This window comes from Amblyraja radiata, chromosome 27 (genome assembly GCF_010909765.2).
Source record: "Amblyraja radiata isolate CabotCenter1 chromosome 27, sAmbRad1.1.pri, whole genome shotgun sequence".
In the NCBI taxonomy this organism is placed as follows: Eukaryota; Metazoa; Chordata; class Chondrichthyes; order Rajiformes; family Rajidae; genus Amblyraja; species Amblyraja radiata.
In genome coordinates this window covers 28386562-28408739 of record NC_045982.1, presented here as the reverse complement: position 1 = coordinate 28408739, position 22178 = coordinate 28386562, and the positions used below count along the sequence as shown (strand labels likewise).

Genomic DNA, 22178 nt, shown 5'->3' with positions numbered 1-22178 from the left:
TGTCACCCCTCGCAAGGGACTGAATTCCATCCTTCACCAACAGAGCTATCCCACCTCCTCTGCCCACCTGCCTGTCCTTTCTATAGGACGTATAACCCTGAATATTCAGTTCCCAGTCCCGATCTTCCTGCAGCCATGACTCTGTAATCCCCACAATATCATATTTACCAATCTCTATGAGCCTCAAGCTCATCCACTTTACTTCTTATACTTCGTGCATTAATTATATACTTTTAATCCATTACTCACCTCACTTTTCACATTGATTCCTATTTCACTTGGCCATACTCTCCTCATGATGGATTTCTCCTGTAAGAGGGCATAGCAATATTCTACATTGAACATGGAAATTCCATGTTTGAGAAATGTAAACCAGGAGAAGAGTTTTAATGGGCCGAAAGGCTTGTTCCTGTGACGTACTTACTTTCTTCTGATACACCAAAGAAAGCATTTGTCAGGCAACTGGCGGGAGTAGAAGTGAGTTATTCACCAGCACTGCCAGGTAAGAGAAGTGGTTTACCCTAGTGCGTACGGGCTAACTGACAAGTTTTAAGAGCCAGACCTGATAAGAACAAACGACAGTGGATGAAAGATCTACAACATCAGGAAGGCAATGACTAACGTGGCTGAATGTACAAATGTACATAGGAAAGACCTCAAAAGCAAGAAGCCGCTGGAAATTTGGAGCACACATCACCGTGTTCCTTCTAAATTGGCAAGGCTGGCTCCGATTATACTTTGTGCTGCAAAGAGAGCACATGCATAGTCCTAATGTAGTTTTGGTCCAAAAAGTCAACTATTACTTGCCATCCACAGATGCTGCCCAACCCAACGAGTATTTTCAGCAGACTTTTACAGCATATTTAAGATTATTCTTTGTGATTCCACTCGAAAAGCAATACTCAAATCGAGCTTTTCTTGACAAATGATAAAATTAAAGCTATAAAATTTGAGACTTGAAGTGTTACTGCCCGCAGACAGAACATCAGACAAGCAGTCATGTGCACAAACAGAAACAGAATCAGTAACAGCTTCATCTCATGGAAGGCAGATGTAGATCTCAGGAAGTGACAAAACAAAAGAGCACATTCTGTGACAGTGTTCCATTGTGATTAACTCCATTTGGCAAAATACATCACATCAAGATTACTGAGCGAGTGACAACGTGCCTCTTGAACTCTACTCTCAGACCTGCATTATTCTTGGAATAAGCATTCGTTCTTCAGCCCGAGGCGTGGAAGACCAACAAGAGAGTAAGTGCTTAATGGGATGTCATTTGGTAGACATAGTGGTGATTAGTGTGTTCCAAGGGAGGTACAATAGTTTCTTTGCAATACAAACTTTGACCCAAGGACAAATAAAGACAAATTATTGTGCGTTTTATTTTGTACACAGGGAAATAAGCCATTTCTGATAGTCTCTGTCACTTTTAGCATTACAAGGATAATCCATGCTTCTTCTGGAGGATGTCCACTGTGGCAGTAAATGCGCTGTTCATGGAAGTAGAAGAGAAGAGAATCAATTAGATCAGTACACTCCCAAACAATGCTAGATCTTTACAAGCAACAACTTTCTATGATGCACCAGCCACAAAGAAAGATCAATAATAGGTAAAAGCAGCAAAGGGGAGATGAGAAAATAAAGAAAAGCACAACAACTTGGAGAAAGAGTAGAGGAGTTGAACTAATTGCAGGAGTTGAACCAATTGCACTTTCACACATTCAGCCGATGTTGCAATTGGATCCGCCCAATCCATCTGCACAGGTTTACAGGACTGTCTCGACAGTCAGCACATGTCTGAAGAAGGCATGACCCGAAATGTCACATTCCTTCTCTCCATAGATGCTGCCTCACCCGCTGAGTTTCTCCAGCATTTTTATCTACATGATTAGATTGGCAGCTTACATTTTGCATTAAAGTCAAGAGTGGTACTTCAACTCATGATCTCCTGAGTTAGGCAAGAGTGTTGGTACAAAACGGATCTGGGATATTTTGAAATGCAATATTGCCCACAGGAAACAATAACCTTCAATAACACTTTGCAGGCTTATAGTTAGAGCATGGCCACCTGAGTAAAGGTCAAAACATGCTGGTGCTCATACAAATCAGCAGCAAATGGCATTTGGATAGGTACACTAGAGATTAGTTTAACTTGACATCATGTTTGGCAATGACATTGTGGGCTGAAGGACCTGTTTTTGAGCTGTGTCGTTCTATGTTCAAATGGCTGAAAATGCAGATTGCCAATAATTAACGGACACCGATTGCAGCCAATTGGTTAGACAAAAGATGAAGTTTATTTTACAAAAATGCACATCATAGTACAATGACCTGGAAAATGTAGAGTGGAACCAAATGGATGGCTCTATCAAAGAGCTGTTGCAGGCACGGTGGAGGAAAGGGCCTCCTCCTGTTTTGTATAATTCATTCAATGCATGAAATGGATACTCACCATCCAGGCCTGATGATACTGTATTTTCCTGGTGTGGCCAAGTTAACCACTGTTGATCCCAAGCGACATTCAGGGCTCATCATATCTCCAACAGGCCCACCATCGACAACAAGACCCAACGAAGGCCAAATATCCTTAAACTCCTACAGGCATTAAAGAGAAGTTATATTGGGTCAGATTAAATTGCTTTTTAAGTTTCATCGAGATAAAAGAGGGAGGTAGTTAATGAGAATTAAGAACTACTACATTGTTAGCATCAGAAGCCTGCTTAGAAATTTTGACATTAAATTTTTTCTATATCTCTCAATATTACTGTTGATATCTCTCGTTTCCCTTTCTCGACACTCAGTCTGAAGAAAGATCTCGAACAGAAACGTCACCAATTCCTTTTCTCTAGAGATGCTGCCCAATCCGCTGGGTTACTCCAACATTTTGTGTCTATCTTTGATGTAAACCAGCATCTGCAGTTTGTTCCTTCGCATAATCAAGGACCACTCGCACCCTGGTCATTCCTTATCCCATCGGGCAGCAGATACAAAAGCTTAAAACCACGTGCCATCAGATTCATCAACAGCTTCTTCCTCTCTGCCATCAAATTCTTGAATGTACCTCTCACATCCTCCCCACCAGCAATCTACCTTGTTGCTGACTTTGCACTTTTAAAAATCTGCACTTTCTCTATATCCACCACAGTATGTTCTGCACAGTTTCATTTCTCCTTGCACTACCTGCTGTACTTATCTATGGTTTATATTTTGATTATGTTTGGATGGGGTTTTTTTTTTATTAACCTGGGTGGCATGTAAAACAAAGTTTTTCACTGCATCTCAGTACATGTGATAATAAATCAATAAGTATCTTCTTTTGATTCAGGGACAGCTTCTTCCCAGCTGATATCTGGTAATTGAACCATCCCATCACCAATTAGAAAGTGGTCTGTGCTACCATCTACCTCATTGAAGATCCTCAGACTATCTTTAATCTAACTTTTCTGGATTTTATCTTGCACTGAATGTTATTCCTTTCTTCCTGTAGCTGCACACTGTGGGCAGCTTAATTATAATCATGTGTAATCTATCCGCTGACTGGATAGCACACAACAAAACAAAAGCTTTTCACTGCACCTCAATACATGTGATAATAAACTAAATTTTGTGCAAGGTACAACTCCATCATTGGAGTTTTTCCCTTTGTTTCCTGTTGACTTCAGCTTGGTACACACACTGTGGGCCAAAGGGCCTGTTCCTGTGTTGTACTATTCCATGCTCTAATTATTCTACATTTATTGATGCTTTATGTTTGTAATCACTGGAGACTTGGAAAAGAAAAATACTATAAAATGTCCAATAAATCTGCTAAAAAATAGAATCAGGCCAATTTAACCCCAAAGCCTTTCTTAATATCATCACCGTGACCTCAATTTCTTACAGACAACTGGCATTAGGACAAAAGACAGACACAGAGAGCTGGAGTAACTCAGGTCAGGCAGCATGTCTGGAGAAAGATAATAGGTGATATTTCAGGTCAAGACCCTTCTTCAGTCTTAACCCAAAACGTCACCTATTCCTTTTCTCCAGAGATTCTGCTTGACCTGCTGAATTACTCCAGCTTTTTTCTGTAGTTCAGCATCTGTAGTTCCTCCCTAGTCACTTAGACAACACAGGGAATCTGCTTTTAAGAAGAGAAGATGGAAATGTTTTTAAGTTTATGTAATGAGTGAACAAGTATAGAATTAGAAAAATTAGAAAATTGGAAAAAGTATACTCAGGAGAGATGTTTACTTGCACTGAATGACACTCACCTCTGGGGTTAAAGTGCTGGTTCGGGAGCTGACATTGGCACTTGTCAATGCTAGAGGTTCACCACACAGTTGTGCCAGTTTCTGCATGAATGCATGCTCTGGAATGCGCACACCCACCAACTGAATGTAACATGGAAAAGTGCAAATATTTCACATCACAAGGTAAAGTGAAGAACTGACTGTAATTGCAACCAATTCAAATTAACAGGCTGCCCCCTTCCACCCGTATCCATCCTCTGGTTTTACATTTCACTCCTCTCCTTATTTTAAATCACTTTACTTGAAGGGTCTCTTCCCAAAATGTCACCTATCCATATTGTCCACAGATGCTGCCTGACCCGCACGCGGAGTTATTCCAGCACCGTGTATTTTCCCTCAAAATTTCACCATCTGCAGTTCCTTGTATCTCCCTTTTATCTCCTCTTCCTCTCTAGACTGTCAGTTACGCCACCCATCTACCATTCAAATCCCGCCTCACCTGTATCCACCCATCACATGCCAGGCTTTATCCCACCCTGATCTTCTCTTTTCCAGCTTTCTCCCCATCTACTATACAATCAGGCTGAAGAAAGGTCTAGACCTAAAACGTTACACATCGATTCCCTCCACAGATGCTGCTTGATCCAGTGAGTTACACGAGCATTTTGCATAAACTCAGGATTCCAGCATCTGTAGTTCCTTGCGTATTCCAAATTAATAGGCCAGTTAGTTTAAGCTTCATAGTTCCATACTACTATAGAATAAAGCCATATGATGAAGCAATAAAAAGTAGAAATTCATTCTTACGTCAGTGAAAGGATTTAAATCCCTGTTCAGTCCGTCAGACCGCTTAAAGACCAACGTTACAGGTCCTGGAAGGAGATCACTTAATACCTGGTCAGGAACAGTGACCTTACAGTACCTGTAGAAACCAAAGAAAGTGCTCAATCTACAAAGTAGTAGAGTATATTTTGTTTACACTCAAATCATAGTGGATGGCCAAGAACTATATGTTGCATCTGTTGGAAACAACTTTTTGAACAGGGAAAATAAAATCAAGGCCCACAAGTCAGCTTTTTATATTTTATATTAAAGACTGCATCCACATCTTTGTCAGTTCTTCCAATTGGAATATACTAGGAAATGTACAGATTGTAGAGCAAAACACTTGGGAACAAAGAATTATGTTCCATGGTTATACAATCTGTATATCCACTGTATATTCCAGGCAGTACCGTATTTACTTCAGAAATTCTGCCCATTCCCCATTTCCTTGATTATTAGAACCCCACACTATACTGAGCGTTAAACATTTTAATCTTTAAATCGTCAACTTGTACATTTACAAAAGATTTGATCTGCAAGAACCCGATCTTCCTAAACTTGTCCACAGCAACCGAACAATTTTTTAAAAGCAAGACGTTAATTGCATAGATATTAAAGAGGACCTTGCAGTGACACATACCCCAAAACAATGAAATATCAGACAGATTGTGGTTTGGTTTCTTCTGTACTTTCACTCACTTATAAATATCTTCAACATTTCCAACAGAAATAGCTAAAGGTTTGTCTGTATTCCGGCCTTTAATTTCGTAAATTCTTTGGATGGCTTCGGAATTCTGAGCCAGGCAGGCAATTCCATAGATTGTGTCTGTTGGAACAGCCACTACACAACCACTCTGGAGAACATTTACAGTTTCTCTTAAGACCTCATTCCAATCTGCGTACGGAGAATAAATGTGTGTTAGCAGTGAATTCATAGAACGTAACAACAGTACAACATAGGGACAGTACAACACAGGAACAGGCCCTTTGGCCCACATGATTGTGCCAAACATGATTCACAGATAAACTAATCTCCTTTGCCTGCACATGATCATATCCATGAGTCAATCTAAAAGCTTCTTAAATACCACTATCGTATCTGTGTCCATCACCACCCTAGTAGCACATTCCTACAACTCTCATTGTAAACAAACTTGCTAGTTTATTTTAGTTTGAGATACAGCATGGAAACAGGCCCTTCAGCCCACCGTGTCCATGCTGACCAATGATCACCTGTACACTAGAACTATCCTACACAGTAGGGACAATTTACAAAAGCCAATTAACCGACCAACTTGCACGTCTTTGGAATGTGGGAGGAAACCAGAGCACCCGGGGAAAACCCAGGGTCACATAGAGCACATACAAACTCCATAGACAGCACCCGTAGCCAGGATTTATCCCGGGTCTCTGGCGCTGCAGGCAACAACTACTGCTGTACCACTTTACTGCTCTTAACTCCATATGTCCTTTAAACGTTGTCCCTCACAATTTAAAGCTGTGCCCTCTAGTCTTTGACATTTCCACCCTGACTGTCTATCCTATCCATGCCTCTCATAATTTTATATAAACTTCTATCAGGGTTCCCCTCAACCTCCAATGTTCCAGAGAAAACAATCCAAATTGTCCAATTTCAGCCTGTACCCATACCCCTTAATCCCGGCAGTATTCTGGTGAACCTCCTCTATGCCCTCTCCAAAGCCTCCATGTCCTTTCTGCAATGGTGCAACCAGACCAAATGCGGCCGAATCAAATTCTTATAGAGCTGCGAAAATAGGCACAAAATGCTGGAGTATCTCAGCGAGACAAGCAGCATCTCTGGAGAGAAAGAATGGGTGCCGTTTCGGGTCGAGACCCTTCTTCAGCATCATGATTTCCTGACATACTCAATGCCTCAGCCAGCGAAGGCAAGGATACCATTGGCCTTCTTTACCAATCTACCTACTTCTGTTGACACTTCCAGGGAGCTATGGACTTGGATCCCCCAAGTTTAACTTGAACAAGCAAGTTCTCAGGTTAATACTTTTCATTGAACAGTGACATTTGTTGCTCCAAGGGTTCAGTTCTCGCAGATAGAACATCAAAACCATTTCTCTGTATCTGTAGAACATTCCAATTATTTGTGCTCCTGCTTGGGGTGGGAGATTGCAACCTTCACGTGGTCCGCCCTGTTCCAACGAATGGAATCAACCTGGCGTGCACAATCAAATAAGATCAAATTGAACACGTTGCCCTACAACTTTAGGCTGTACATGCCATACACAAGAAGAAAAAGGAACCTGCCAACTCTTCTTGGTCTGAACAAAAAATGTCCCATACCCAACAATATATGCTGCCTCTTAAAAAATGCTTTGGTACGGCCAATCCAGCCAATAGTCAGATATTAATTGATAATATACAGTGCCCTCCATAATGTTTGGGACAGACCCATCATTTATTTATTTGCCTCTGTACTCCACAATTTGAGATTTGTAATAGAAAAAAATTCACATGTGGTTAAAGTGCACATTGTCAGATTTTATTAAAGGGTATTTTTATACATTTTGGTTTCACCATGTAGAAATTACAGCTGTGTTTATACATAGTCCCCCCATTTCAGGACACCATAATGTTTGGGACACATGGCTTCACAGGCGTTTGTACTTGCCCAGGTGTGTAAATGCCTTAATGCAGGTAAAGGAGAGCTCTCAGGACCTAGTCAAAATAGGAGGAGCCATCCTGGGGAACGGCTGCTAACCAGCAGCTGTCCGTTCAATTCACTTTTTTTTAAATTAGTTTGTAGTGAATTTTGTCCTATGTTTGTTGGGGAATTTGACTTTTTTATGTGGGGGGGAAGGGGGAAACTATTTTCTAGGTTCCTACCTGGTCGGTGAGGCAGCTTTTTTCCCGGGCTGTACCGTCGACCCGTCCTTGCGGCCTACCAGCGGGAGTGGAGCGGCGTTTTCCTGGCGGGGACCGCCCAGCACCTTCAGCCTCGGTGGCGGCACAGCGCTGAAGCGCTATCGCGGAGTGGAGCGGGCGATGCCTTGCCTGGGTCGCCGCGCTGGAGCTCCGGTATGCTGAGACCGCCGTGATCAACACCGTCGAGCTGTGGGACTGTGGAGCGGCCAGCCGCGGGTGGCGGCGCCGACTTTAACATCGGGAGCCTCGGAGTACCAACCAACGCGGCCCTGTCGGCTTCGGATGCCACGGACTCCGGTAGGGAATCGGCCGTTCCAGCCGTCCCAGCCGCTGTGAGGACTCTCCCGACGCCGGAGCAACACCACCCGGCGAGAACGGCCAGGAACATCGGGCCTCCGTAGAGGCTACTGTAGGAGGCCTCAATTAGGCCTGACTATGGGAGAACTGGGGTTGGGGACTGGACATTGTGCCTTCCCCCACTGTGGTAACCATTGTGGGGGGATGTTTTTTTGTGTGTAAATGGTTATTTTATTCTGTGTCCAAGATGGCTGCCGGAAGGGAGAGTGTACGCTGGCGCGCTTTAGCTGCCGCTGCTCTCTCTTCATATTGTGTTTTTGATTTTTGTCTTTGGATTGAATTCTGTCTTTAATTTGTGTACTGGTGATGTCTTTACTATTTATTTCATTCCGCTTACATGTTTTTACTCTATTTGCTAAATTTTGTACGGTGTCCTTGAGACTCTTGAAAGGCGCCCATAAATAAAATTTATTATTATTATTATTAGTCTTTCCTCCAGTCATTCCATCACCTTTGGAAACTTTTATTGCTGTTTATCAACATGAGAACCAAAGTTGTGCCAATGAAAGTCAAATAAGCCATTATGAGACTGAGAAACAAGAATAAAACTGTTAGAGGCATCAGCCAAACCTTAGGCTTACCAAAATCAACTGTTTGGAACATCATTAAGAGGAAAGAGATCACTGGTGAGCTTACTAATCGCAAAGGGACTGACTGGCCAAGGAAGACCTCCACAGCTGATAACAGAAGAATTCACTCTATAATAAAGAAAAATCCCCAAACACCTGTCCTACAGATCAGGAACACTCTTCAGGAGTCAGATGTGGATTGTCAATGACCACTGTCCTCAGAAGACTTCATGAACAGATATACAGAGACTACATTGCAAGATGCAAACCACTGGTTAGCCACAAAAATAGGATGGCCAGGTTACAATTTGCCAAGAAATACTTAAAAGAGCAACCACAGTTCTGGAAAAAGGTCTTGTGGACAGATGAGTTGAAGATTGACATATCAGAGTGATGGCAAGAGCAAAGTATGGAGGAGATGAGGAACTGCCCAAGATCCATAGCATGCACCTCATCTGTGAAACACAGTGATGGGGGTGTTATGACCTGGGCTTGTATGGCTGCTGAAGGTACTGGCTCACTTATCTTTATTGAGCAGTCGCATATCGGCAGTCACGGTGGCACAGCGGTAGAGTTGCTGCCTTACAGCAAAATGCAGCGCCAGAGACCCGGGTTCGATCCCAACTACGGGTGCTGTCTGTATGGAGTTTGGACGTTCTCCCTGTGATCTGCATGGGTTTTCTCCAAGATCTTCGGTTTCCTCCCACATGCCAAAGACGTAGCATTGTACGTTAATTGGCTTGATTAATTGAACCCAAGTGAGCATGCCTTGTATATGCTGAAGAGAAAACTGAAGGGGACTAGCCCCCAAAACAAAGATGGCTACAATACAGGCTTGGCAGAGCATCACCAGAGAAGACACCCAGCAGCTGGTGATGTCCATGAATCGCAGACTTCAAGCAGTCATTGCATGCAAAGGATATGCAACAAAATACTAAACATGACTATTTTCAATTACATGACATTGCTGTGTCCCAAATATTATGTGCCCTGAAATGGGAGGACTATGTATAAACATTGCTGTAATTTCTACATGGTGAAACCAAAATGTATAAAAATGGCCTTTATTCAAATCTGGCATTGTACACTTTAACCATGTTATTTTTTCTATTACAAATCTCAAATTTCGGAGAACAGAGGCTATTAAATAAATGATGGATCTTTGTCCCAAACATTATGGAGGGCACTGTAGTTTTACCATTAACCTACCACATGTAAAGAAATATATAGTGCAGCATAGATTCATTAGCTTTTGTTTAAGGAAAAAAACAGATTGAAAAGGACTTTGTTAAACAAAATAGTTAAGGAAATGGAAAGTTATCTCATTCAGTCAAACAGGCTTCGAAAAAGGGCAAGAGGGCCAAGCAAATCTTTCTTCCACATGAAGAGTTTACATGTTGCGAAAGAACTTGGTATAAAGGATTGGTGTTTTTTGTAGAGCGGTGTGAATCTTTAGAATTCCTATCCCTAAAATGGGTATATATCCAGACTTAGAGAGGAAGATAGAAACACAAGGAACTGCAGATGCCGGTTTCCAGAAGAAAACAGTGCTGGAGTAACTCAAAAGGCCAGGCAGCATCTGGAGGACAGGGATAGGTGACATTTTGGGATGGGACTGTAATAGGATGGAGAAAGCTAAAAAAAGAGGATTGGAATTTGGGAGAGGATGGGATAGTGGGAGAAATGGGTGCAATCCAGGGTGGGGGAGCACAGGAAATAGAGGGGGCAGGGGAAGAGAGAGTGTGACCTAAAATTGTGTCTATTTTTGTGTAGGGTATGCTGACTAAGCCAGCCTATTTATTTTAAAGTCATGTCTGAGCTTCAGGGGGACCTTGATTATTGGGGACCTTAATTATTGGAGCCCAGGTTAACCTGTGTCTCCCTGCCCACCTGTGACCCAGGCCCAACTCCCCCAGTTGACAAGGCTGTGGCGGCCCGAGGTCTCAACGTGGAGCCGTACTCAGCGTGGAGCGGGACGTCCCAAGGTCCCACCGTGGAGCGGGTGTCCCAGCTTGGAGCGGGTCGTCCTGGGAGCCTCAGCGTGGAGTCGTGACGACCCGGGAGCACCTACAACCCGATGCAGTAACCAGGAAGCCCGTCCCCTCTTACCTCCAACTCCAGGCCGCGGCCTGAGCCCGGGCCTGGCTCCTGCGGACTGCCGCAGGAGGCGCAGCCGCCTGACACCGCCACCATCCCCGGCTGCGGTGGCCGCCTGGTCCCTCATGGCCGCCAGCAGCAGCGGGCGGGCCCAGCTCAGCATCGAGCCCGCATCGCCATAGTAACCCGCGCCGGCGCGCTCGCCGCCTCCGTACACGCGAGGATTGTCAGCGGCGCCAACCCCCGCGTTACGTACAAGTGTCCAAATGCGCCTGCGCGTGTGTGTCTCGTACAATATCTACTAATGCAAACGTTTATTCCTGAATTTCTCTCAATAGATGGGCACATGGATGGTGGCAATGTCTAATAACAGATGTGAGCACTACTGGGTCTGATAATGAAATACAAATACAAAAATATCTCCACACTGGGTGCTGGGTATTTCAGCTTTTTGTTTCAGTTCAAATTTCCGTCAATTGCAGTTATACATTTGCAAACAGGACTTTTGTCCAGTATCTCACAATCCAGTACATTTTCCTCTCTTTGATTAGTCCTTTTGCCTACCTTGCATTCACCTGTTCTTTGTGCTTCTTATTACCACCAGTTTCTCTCTCCCCTGACTCTCAGTCTGAAGGAGGGTCTTGACCCGAAACGTCACTTATTCCTTTTTTCCTGAGATGCTGCCTGACCTGCTGAGTTATTCCAGCAATTTGTGTCTTCGGTGTAAACCAGCATCTGCTGTTCCTTCCTCCCTCCTCTAATAGTTTAGAGATACAGATTGAAAACCAGCCCTTCAGCCCACCACATTCACTACGACCATCGATCACCCATTCACACTAGTTCCATGTTATCCCACTTTACATCATCAAGAAAGGTGACCCAACCCCAAATATACAATCAAGTAGGTCTGGAATAGAGTCCTTTCGGTAATGTGGGCATTACAAAGTATGGAATAGTTATTATTTACCTGCACCAATATTCTTTATCTAAATTGGATCTATTTTATGTCAAACACAAAGTGCTGAAGTAACTCGTTCAAGAAGGAACTGCAAATGCTGGAAAATTGAATGTAGACAAAAGTGCTGGAGAAACTCAGCAGGTGAGGCAGCATCTATGGAGCGTAGGAAATAGGCAACGTTTCGGGCTGAAACCCTTCTTCAGACTCCTTTTGACTCGTGCTGAAATAACTCAGCGGGTCAGGCAGCATCTGTGAAGGACGTGGACAGATGACGATTTGGGCGGGACCCTTCTTCAGACTGATTGTAATAGGGGGAGAAAGCTTGAAAAGTGTTGGTGGTGGGACAAAGCCTGGCAAGTGATAGGTAGATACAGGTGAGGGGGGTTTGATACTCTGGATCTATTTTAAGATGATCAGTTCAACATGCTTCTTTATTTTGACCTATTCTTTGTTAGTGGGAATGTTACCCTCAACAGCTCCATCCAAGACTGCAAGAAATTGCAGCAAATTGTGGACGCAGCCCAGACCATCACACAAACCAACCTCCCTTCCATTGACACCTCACGTTGCCTTGGCAAGACCAGCAGCATAATCAAGGGTGAATTGCACCCTGGCCGTTCCCTCTTCTCTCCTCTCCCATCGGGCAAAATGTATAGAAGTGTGAAAACACACACATCTAGAATCAGGGACAGTTTCTTCCCAGCGGTTATCAGGCAATTGAACCATCCCACCTGAACTATTATCTACTCATCTGGGACCCTCGGACTATCTTTGATCGGACTTTACTGGCTTTACCTTACCTTGTACTAAACGTTATTCCCTTATCAGGTATCAGTAGACTGTGAATGGCTCGAATGTAATCATGTATTGTCTTTCTGCTGACAACCTCAGTACACGTGACAATAAACTAAACTAAATTAAACTCAACAACGGGAACACGGCCCTGACTTGGAAACAGATCACCATTTCCTTCCTTGCCACCTGGTCAGGGATCTAGAAGGCCCTGTCCAACAGCACTTTGGGAACAACTTCACCACATGGTCTGCACTAGTTCATCAAATAGCTCAGTACCACCTTTTGGGGCAGTACATAATGGAAATAAATATGGCTCTGCTAATGGAACCCCATCAATAAAAGAACACAAAAAAATATATTTATTTCATGTATTATCTGAGGCAGATATAAAAAAAAGACACAAAGTGCTGGAGTAACTCAGCAGGTCAGGCATAGGTGATGTCTTGGGTCAGGACCCTTCTTCAGATTCCAGATTGATATGTTCTTCTAGTTTCAAACAAATATGTTTGAGTGTTGTGCCAACATTTTCTTGGTATGAATTTTGTCTTGTCTATCTCACAAAACTTTCGTCTCTATGCAAGACATTGATCTGTATCATAAATGGGTGGATATTCTACAGAGTGGACAAGGATCTTTCTTACTTATTATGACACAGGAGGAGGTGATTCTGCCCATCAACTCTGATGCTGGCTCTCTGAGGAGCAATCCCATCAGCATCGTTCTCCCCTCCTTATTTCCAGACAAAAGTCACTGAGAAAGGTGTGAAACTGAAATTTATTTATTCTGCTTAGAAAAGATTTGATTATGCAGGAAGCTGTTCAGAGAGTGTTTAGTGGGCAGATACCTGGGGTTAATTTATAACAAAAGAGAGACACAAAAAGTTGGAGTAACTCAGCAGTCAGTGTCTGAAGAAGAGTCTTGAACCAAAACGTCACCTATTCCTTTTCGCCAGAGATGCTGTCTGACCACTGAGTTACTCCAGCTTTTTGTGTCTATCTTCGGTTTAAACCAGCACCTGCAGTTCCATCCTACACATTAATTTATAACACCTGCATTAACCCATTACCTGCCAGGCTTTGTCCTGCACCTCCTCTCTTCCAGATTTCTTTCTCCCCACCATCTACAATCAGTCTGACGAAGGGTCCCGACCCGAAACGTTACCTATCAATGTTCTCCAGAGACGCTGCCTGACCCGTCGAGTTACTCCAACACTTCCAAAAGGGAATATTTTTTTAATATCTGGGATGATTGGATTGCCTCATGAAGAAATGTTGGGCAGGTTGCATTATCTGGTGGAGTTGAGATGAATCAGAGTGAAGGATATGCAATCTTGAGAGATATTAACAGAATTGGAAGTGTTTCCTTGTGCGCAAGAACATAAAACTAGGCGTGGCGTACTGTTTGAAGATGTGACGTCATCCATTAAATCGCTGGTTCTCACCTTCCGGCTAGGGTTTGAACTGGGCTTTGACAAGGCCAAAAAACTTTATTAAATTAATGGAAAATTCCAATGAAAGTTTTGACATGCAGCCCTGCAGATGTGAATGTGTCAGCATGCAAGGGGGAGGCGGGTAGGTGCATTCAATGTCGACGCAATATTCATTGTGAGTCTGTGAGTCAATTAATTTATCCCATCCAGGACTTTCTAAGCCCACAGAGAGAATTCCTTTTTGCTCTTTTTTAAAATTTTAATCCTTTAATTTTGTGATTGATAAGCGGAATCAAATGTTTTGAATACTAAAATTATTTTGACAGAAATCTGAATTCATTTATCATGCCATCTTAAAAAATAGACCGTCGGTCCAATCTTCAACCGCAGATGAATAAAGGTTGGGAGCTACCACATTAAATTAAAAAAGTGGATTATTTTCACTCAGTATTGCAAACATTTGGGAACGTCTCACTCAAAGGGGAAGCAGAGTGTGTAGGAAGGAACTGAAGATGCTGGTTTAAACTGAAGTAAATCTGGAGTAATTCAGTGGGTCACGCAGCATCTCAGGAGAAATGTAGGTGACAACTCGGGTTGAGCTTCTTCAGAGTATTTGACTCTGACATCAAAGTCTTTGACTTTCAAGACAGGTAGAGAGATTTTTGATAAACAAGTGAGAGGTGACTCTAGTGGTCAGGAATGCAGAGCTGAAGTTAGAAATTGATTCGTTATGGATTTTTAAAATAGTGGTGAAGGTTTGAACAACCATGTGCCTGCCTTTGCTTGTGATTTACATGTTTGTAAATTTAAAGAATGATTTATACTTTTACCATTGCAATGTAATGTCCGTCTCTGCCACATATCATCACACAGTGGTGCAGCAGGGCAGCACAGTGATGCAGTTGGTAGAGTTGCTGCCTCACAGCGCCAGCGACATAGGTTTGATTCTGACCTCGGGTGCTGTCTGTGTGTAGTTTGCACATTCTCCCTGTGACTGTATGGGTTTCCTCCAGTCCCCTCACATGTCCCAAAAAACATGCAGGATTGTAGGTTAATTGGCCTCTGCATATTGCCCCTGGTGTGTAGGGAGTGGATACGAAAGTGGGATAACATAGAACTAGTGTGAATAGGTGATTGATGGTCAGTGTAGACTCGGTGGACCAAAGAGCCTCTTTCCATACCTTGCATATCCACATAGCTACCTAAAAACCTCTTAAATGCCACTATTGTATCTGCCTCCACCACCACCTCTGCAGGGTGTTCCAGGCACCCATCTCCTTCTGCGTAAAAAAACTTTCACCACACATCTCCTTTAAATGTTCCCCTTCTCACCTTAAAACCAGACCCTCTGGTTTTTGAGAAAAATAATCTGACCATCTACCCTATCAATGCCTCTCAGAATTTTATAAACTTCTCTCAGTTCCTCTTAATTATTTTATCATTTTCCTGAACTAAGAGATAAGATGCCAATTAACCTCCCAGTCCATTTGGAAATTTGAGTACCCAGTGGAATACATTGTTCGAGGGAGAAGGTCGAACCACAGAGGCAACACTCAAACCCAGCTTGAGGCTGTAAGGTAAATAGCCCCTACCATGTTGCCTTAAAGGATCCATTGTACTCATGTATAGAATGATTTGACTAGATAACATACAGAACAAGTATTTCAATGTAGCTCTGTACACATGACACCAAAGAAACCATTGAACCATTAAATAATGAAGGAATTGATGGGGTAAATGACAAATACATTTACTGTAATTTTAAATACCTTAATAGAATCATCTATCTTTCAGCATCAGTTTTTTCTTCAAATGGAGGATAAAACATTTTTGTATTCAGGCAATTAGCTAGATTACCCATTCCTCAAATCTCCTAATTGTTGATTGGTGACTGATTGAGGGATGTGAACTGCAACATTTAATTAAGTAAAGTGGTTAAAACCTATGAACCTTCAATGGCTGCAATATACATTTATATCAAATGGAGAATATAGGTTTTTTTGGAGACATTATATACATGAAATATGAATTGGAGAATATAATATAATATTATACATTTAGAATTTTAAAGAACACCAACATTTGTACATGGGGCTTTCTTTATTTTCTTTTGCTGAGAAGTTCAATTGCAACTGAAATAATCACCTCTTAAATTCCTCACTGAAAAACACAATAACTAATTGTATATTGTGTGTATACTTTTACCTATTTTGTTGAGAGGGGTTAAATGGTGGTGGTCAGTTTGTCTTCTGTAGAAAGTGAATCAAAACTGTAACTTCTGGTTCTAGACTTCAGCCCACCTGAGTTACACAGGTAACTTATTAGTGCAGAGAGAGGTGGTTGTTACAGGTTTCCTGCAGGTACCGGCTGTTTCAATCTCTTGTTTCACAATGTAAAATACATATTTGTTTTTGCTGATTGGCACTTAAGACAATAGTTTGGAGGTTCCTTGATTTTCTAACTTTTAGTTTTGTGAAATTGCTTCACCTACAGAGATTTCTATAATTTATAAAACAAGTTTCCTTTATTCATTCTTGGAGAAATTCAGCTAAGAATAAGGAGACATTTTATTTTTCACCAGGTGAGTCTGCTTTGGTATTTTGTGAAAGTAGGTTGTGACTGTGAGATAATTGAATATAATCTGGATTATTAGGATTTGTAGAACTTTTTATAAATATGTATTAGATAGGGGGAAAGTTTAAAATGTAGATTTAATCGCAATACTGACTTTTAATGAAGTAAAATTTAAGACAAATACTCTGAGCAATTAACCAACTGGATAATTGAGGAAAAATAGGTCAGATTTTTAACTGAAAACCTTTTAAATATGTGTGGAATCTTTCCATCCAAAGTTAATATGTAACTGTTTTTGTGGCAGCTGCTATTTAGACAATGTTAAGCAAATTGTAGTCTCATCTATATTACATTGAAGTTAGTGTAAGCAGGTTGGTAGTCATGTTGAATCCAAGGACAAAAAAATTGTTGAGAGACAAGAAACTGCAGATGCTGAAATCTTGAGTAAAAAACAAACTGGGTGGCACGATGGCGCAGGGGTAGAGTTGCTGCCTTGCAGCACCGGAGACCCGGGTTCGATCCCAATTATGGGTGCTGTCTGTACGGAGTTTGTACGTTCTCCATATGACCACGTGGGCTTTCTCCAAGATCTTAGGTTTCCTCCCACGCTCCAAAGATGTACAGGTATATAGGTTAATTGGCTTGGTGTATGTGTTATTTGTCCCTATTGTGTGCAGGATAGCGTTATTATGCGGTGATCGTTGGTCAGCGGAGACTCGGTGGGCTGAAGGACCTGTCTCCGTGCTGTATCTCTAAACTAAACTGCTAGAAGAACTCAGTAAGTCAGGCAGCATCTGTGGAGGGATTCTGCCTGGCCTGCTGAGTTCCACCAGTAGTTTGATTTTTGGTCAAAACATAGTTGGTGTTAAACATTTAAAATTGTTGTCGTCTATGGCACCCTTGTGATTCCAAAAAGATATAATCTATATTTGTACCTAATTTTTAAATTAAAAATCTAATTTTAATATATTTGGCTTCAATGAAAATTGATGTTAAAGAAACAATGGTGAAGTCCATAGAACAGAAAACAGTACAGCACAGGAACAGGTTCTTTGGCTCGCAATGTCCGTGCCGAACATGATGCCAAGTTAAACTAATCTCTTCTGCCTGTGCGTGATCCCTGTATATCCATATGCCTCTTCAAAAGTCTCTTAAACTTCACAATGGGAAGATTGCTGAAGGCATCCTTTGTGTTGTTTGGTATGTTGATCTAGTCAACGGGGTAAACAGTTGGATCCTGTTGACCATATGTCGTTCCGAGTTGTGTGAATGAAACTGTATCTTTGGGTGAATGTCTCCTCATCCAAGAATGGCTGCTCTGGCTCTTCCCTACAGGTTTGTAGCTGCTGCAGTCCATCAGTGGTGCTTCAAGATTAATCTGCCTGCTCGGTGTCCCTCTTACAGTTGGAGAATTCTATTGTGCACTAACAATGGCGGAGGAAATGGGGGACAGTCCATCTTGTTCTCTAACGCAGATTGCTCAAGTCGGCACCGAAATGAATACCGACTCCATCCCACCACCAGCGATTGATATTAATCAAGAGGTATGTGATAGAACTACAGTAGGTCAGATAATTAATTTACATAGATAACCACCTTTTTGAAGTCGTAATGCAGCTCGAAAGGACTTTGGTTAAGCCGCATTTGGAGTATTGTGTGCAGTTCTGGTCACCCCACTGCAGGAAGGATGTGGTGGCTTTGGAGAGGGTGCAGAGGAGGATTACCTAGGTATGTTGCAAAACTTACCTTCAGCGGCGCTACAGTTCTGCCGCTGCCCGTGTGCGCGACTTTGGCGCCTTTGAGAGGGGGGCAGGTTTAAAACGCGATTTTCTCTAGGCTGTTGAAATCGATGTTGTTCAGCCTACTTAGTTGCTGATGAAAAATCGCTGCGAAATTCGTTCGCTGCAGGTATTTTTAAACTAGATTGGGTTATTTAATTGTTATAGTAGATTAAAAATCATCCTCTAAAGCCGCGAACCCCGACAATGGGACGGATCTCATGTAGGGGACAAGGCAAGGTAGGTTGTTTATTTTTACATTAAAAAGGGCTTCTTAAGATCCCTTTATACAAAATTTTATGTTGCGAGTAGCTGACTTGGAGGCCCATCTGAACCGGCAGTATCTTTTATGCCGACATGGGGTACAAATTCACCGCAATGGCAGCGTTCTAAACCAGCGCGTTCCACAGAATCCCATTTAATGGCAGATTTAAATGGCCATTAATTTACAGCAATTGAACACTAAATCCCTTCCATTTGGCCTATAAATTAATGTCAATGAGATTTAAAAATCATGTTTTATTGTGAATTCTTGTGTGAATGTTCTTTGGACACTTAGGCTATTTAAAAATGTTAATCTTTCCTTAAGAAATGGATAGATGTTTAGATCTAGTAATTGAATTTTGGAATTAGCTACAATTGGGTAACTAACTAATTATATGCTTTAATTTCAGGTCATCCAAGTAAGATTGTTTAATATTTGTTTCAGAATGCTTCAATCTATAATAACTGAAAATTTATTTCAGTTCTCTTAATTTTTAATAAAGTTATGGGCTTTAGACTGTCCTCGATCACAGCTTTTGTGTTAAGTCAATGGAAAATCAATAGGGAAGATGCTAATTTCCGAGTATGAAAATGGCCATAACTTTTTTAATACTGAAGATATGAAAGTGAATTAGGTGTCAAATTAAACTGCTTTTTATGCTTTATCTGATGGGATAAATTGCAGACTTGATTTCTTATATCTCAAAATGTTGTAACATTGCTAGATTACCAGAATGCTGTCTGGATTAGAGGGATTCAGCTACAGGGAGAGAGGTTGGATAGACTTGGTTTGTGTTCTCTGGAACGGTGAAGATTGAAGGGAACCTGATAGAAGTATATAAAATTGAGAGGTGCAGATAGGCTAGACAGTAAGAGCCTCTTTCCCAAGGTGGGAATGTCCAACACTACAGGGCATCATTATATGGTAAGAGAGATAAAGTTTAATGGAGATTTGCGGTGCAACTATTTTTGTACAGAGTGGTTGGGCCCTGGAATGCATTGCCAGGGGTGGAGGTGGAGGCATATATGATAGTGGCATTTAAAAGGCTTTTAGATGGGCACATGGAAGTGCAGGGAATAGAGGGATATGGAAGATGAGCATTCAGATGAGATCAGTTTAACTAAGCATCATGTTTTGGTACAAAAAGGCCCTGTTTTGTGCTGTACTGTTCTATGTTCCTGTTCTACGTTTATGCTATTCCTGGCTGTGGGGTCTATGTTTATTCTATCTACTACTCAATGTAGAACACAACAAATTTAGCAAAGAGGGAAAGAGAATGTGGGCACCTCTGCTGTTCATGGTTATTAATAGCAGTGGCCTCCACATCCCAAGGAAGTGAGGGTTGGTCAGTAAATTACCCCTCATGTGGGTAAATGGTAGAATACAGGGGAAGATGATGATAATGGGTAAGGAAAGGATTAGCGTGCACATGGATGGATGGCACAGGCTCTGTGGGCTGAAGGGCCTGTTCCTGGGCTCTATGACTCTTGCCAGTGACAGTCTGTTTGCTGTTTGCCGCAGGTTGAGGCCACTCTGCCCATGTTCCACCCACTGCTGGAATACATCGAGGCTCGCCAGCAGGTCTTGTTGTGCAACATCAGTTACTGTAACCGAATGCTGGAACTTCTGGAGCAAAAACTCCCCAGTGTGAATGAGGTGAGTGACCAGTGACTGCGGCCCTGTCCCATTGCTGCTTGACTTGTTCTGTGTGTGACAAGGTTTAGGGTGCAGTTTCATTCACCTGGTCTCCCCATGCCTTCCCCAAATAAAGGTGAAACTATATGCATTCATGTAGCATTTATCACACCCTCAATGTTCCAAATTTGTGCAGTGCCTTACAGGTCACAACTTGGTGAAACTGCTGCCTCATAACCATATAACCATATAACAATTACAGCACGGAAACAGGCCATCTCGGCCCTACAAGTCCGTGCCGAACAACTTTTTACCCTTAGTCCCACCTGCCTGCACTCATACCATAACCCTCCATTCCCTTCTCATCCATATGCCTATCCAATTTATTTTTAAATGATACCAACGAACCTGCCTCCACCACTTCCACTGGAAGCTCATTTCACACCGCTACCACTCTCTGAGTAAAGAAGTTCCCCCTCATGTTACCCCTAAACTTCTGTCCCTTAATTTTGAAGTCACGTCCTCTTGTTTGAATCTTCCCTATTCTCAAAGGGAAAAGCTGGTCCACATCAACTCTGTCTATCCCTCTCATCATTTTAAAGACCTCTATCAAGTCCCCCCTTAACCTTCTGCGCTCCAGAGAATAAAGACCTAACTTATTCAACCTTTCTCTGTAACTTAGTTGTTGAAACCCAGGCAACATTCTAGTAAATCTCCTCTGTACTCTCTCTATTTTGTTGACATCCTTCCTATAATTGGGCGACCAAAATTGTACACCATACTCCAGATTTGGTCTCACCAATGCCTTGTACAATTTTAACATTACATCCCAGCTTCTATATTCAAGGCTCTGATTTATAAAGGCTAGCATACCAAAAGCTTTCTTTACCACCCCATCTATATGAGATTCCACCTTCAAGGAACTATGCACGGTTATTCCCAGATCCCTCTGTTCAACTGTATTCTTCAATTCCCTACCATTTACCATGTACGTCCTATTTTGATTTGTCCTGCCAAGGTGTAGCACCTCACATTTATCAGCATTAAACTCCATCTGCCATCTTTCAGCCCATTCTTCCAAATGGCCTAAATCACTCTGTAGACTTTGGAAATCCTCTTCATTATCCACAACACCCCCTATCTTGGTATCATCTGCATACTTACTAATCCAATTTACCACACCTTCATCCAGATCATTGATGTACATGACAAACAACAAGGGACCCAACACCGATCCCTGAGGCACCCCACTAGTCACCTGCCTCCAACCCGACAAACAACCATCCACCATTACCCTCTGGCTTCTCCCATTCAGGCACTGTTGAATCCATCTTGCTACTCCTGCATTTATACCCAACAGTTGAACCTTCTTAACCAACCTCCCATGAGGAACCTTGTCAAAGGCCTTACTAAAGTCCATATAGACAACATCCACTGCTTTACCCTCGTCAATTTCCCTAGTAACCTCTTCAAAAAATTCAAGAAGATTAGTCAAACATGACCTTCCAGGCACAAATCCATGCTGACTGTTCCTAATCAGACCCTGTTTATCCAGATGCTTATATATATTATCTCTAAGTATCTTTTCCATTAATTTGCCCACCACTGAAGTCAAACTAACAGGCCTATAATTGCTAGGTTTACTCTTAGAACCCTTTTTAAACAATGGAACAACATGCGCAGTACGCCAATCCTCGGGGACTATTCCCGTTTCTAATGACATTTGAAATATTTCTGTCATAGCCCCGGCTATTTCTACACTA

At 42.2% G+C, this 22178-nt stretch overlaps 1 protein-coding gene across 1 annotated transcript; it reads right to left on the bottom strand.

Moving 5' to 3' along the window:
* Positions 1–1358: 1358 nt before the first annotated feature.
* On the bottom strand, positions 1359–11234 carry yrdc (yrdC N6-threonylcarbamoyltransferase domain containing). Its single transcript, XM_033045473.1, has 6 exons — positions 10994–11234; positions 5757–5952; positions 5040–5154; positions 4254–4373; positions 2453–2595; positions 1359–1490 (listed from the first exon to the last, which is right to left on the bottom strand). The coding sequence occupies exons 1-6, from the start codon at positions 11142–11144 to the stop codon at positions 1436–1438; spliced, it is 780 nt and encodes a 259-aa protein (XP_032901364.1). The 5' UTR covers positions 11145–11234; the 3' UTR covers positions 1359–1435.
* Positions 11235–22178: the final 10944 nt, after the last annotated feature.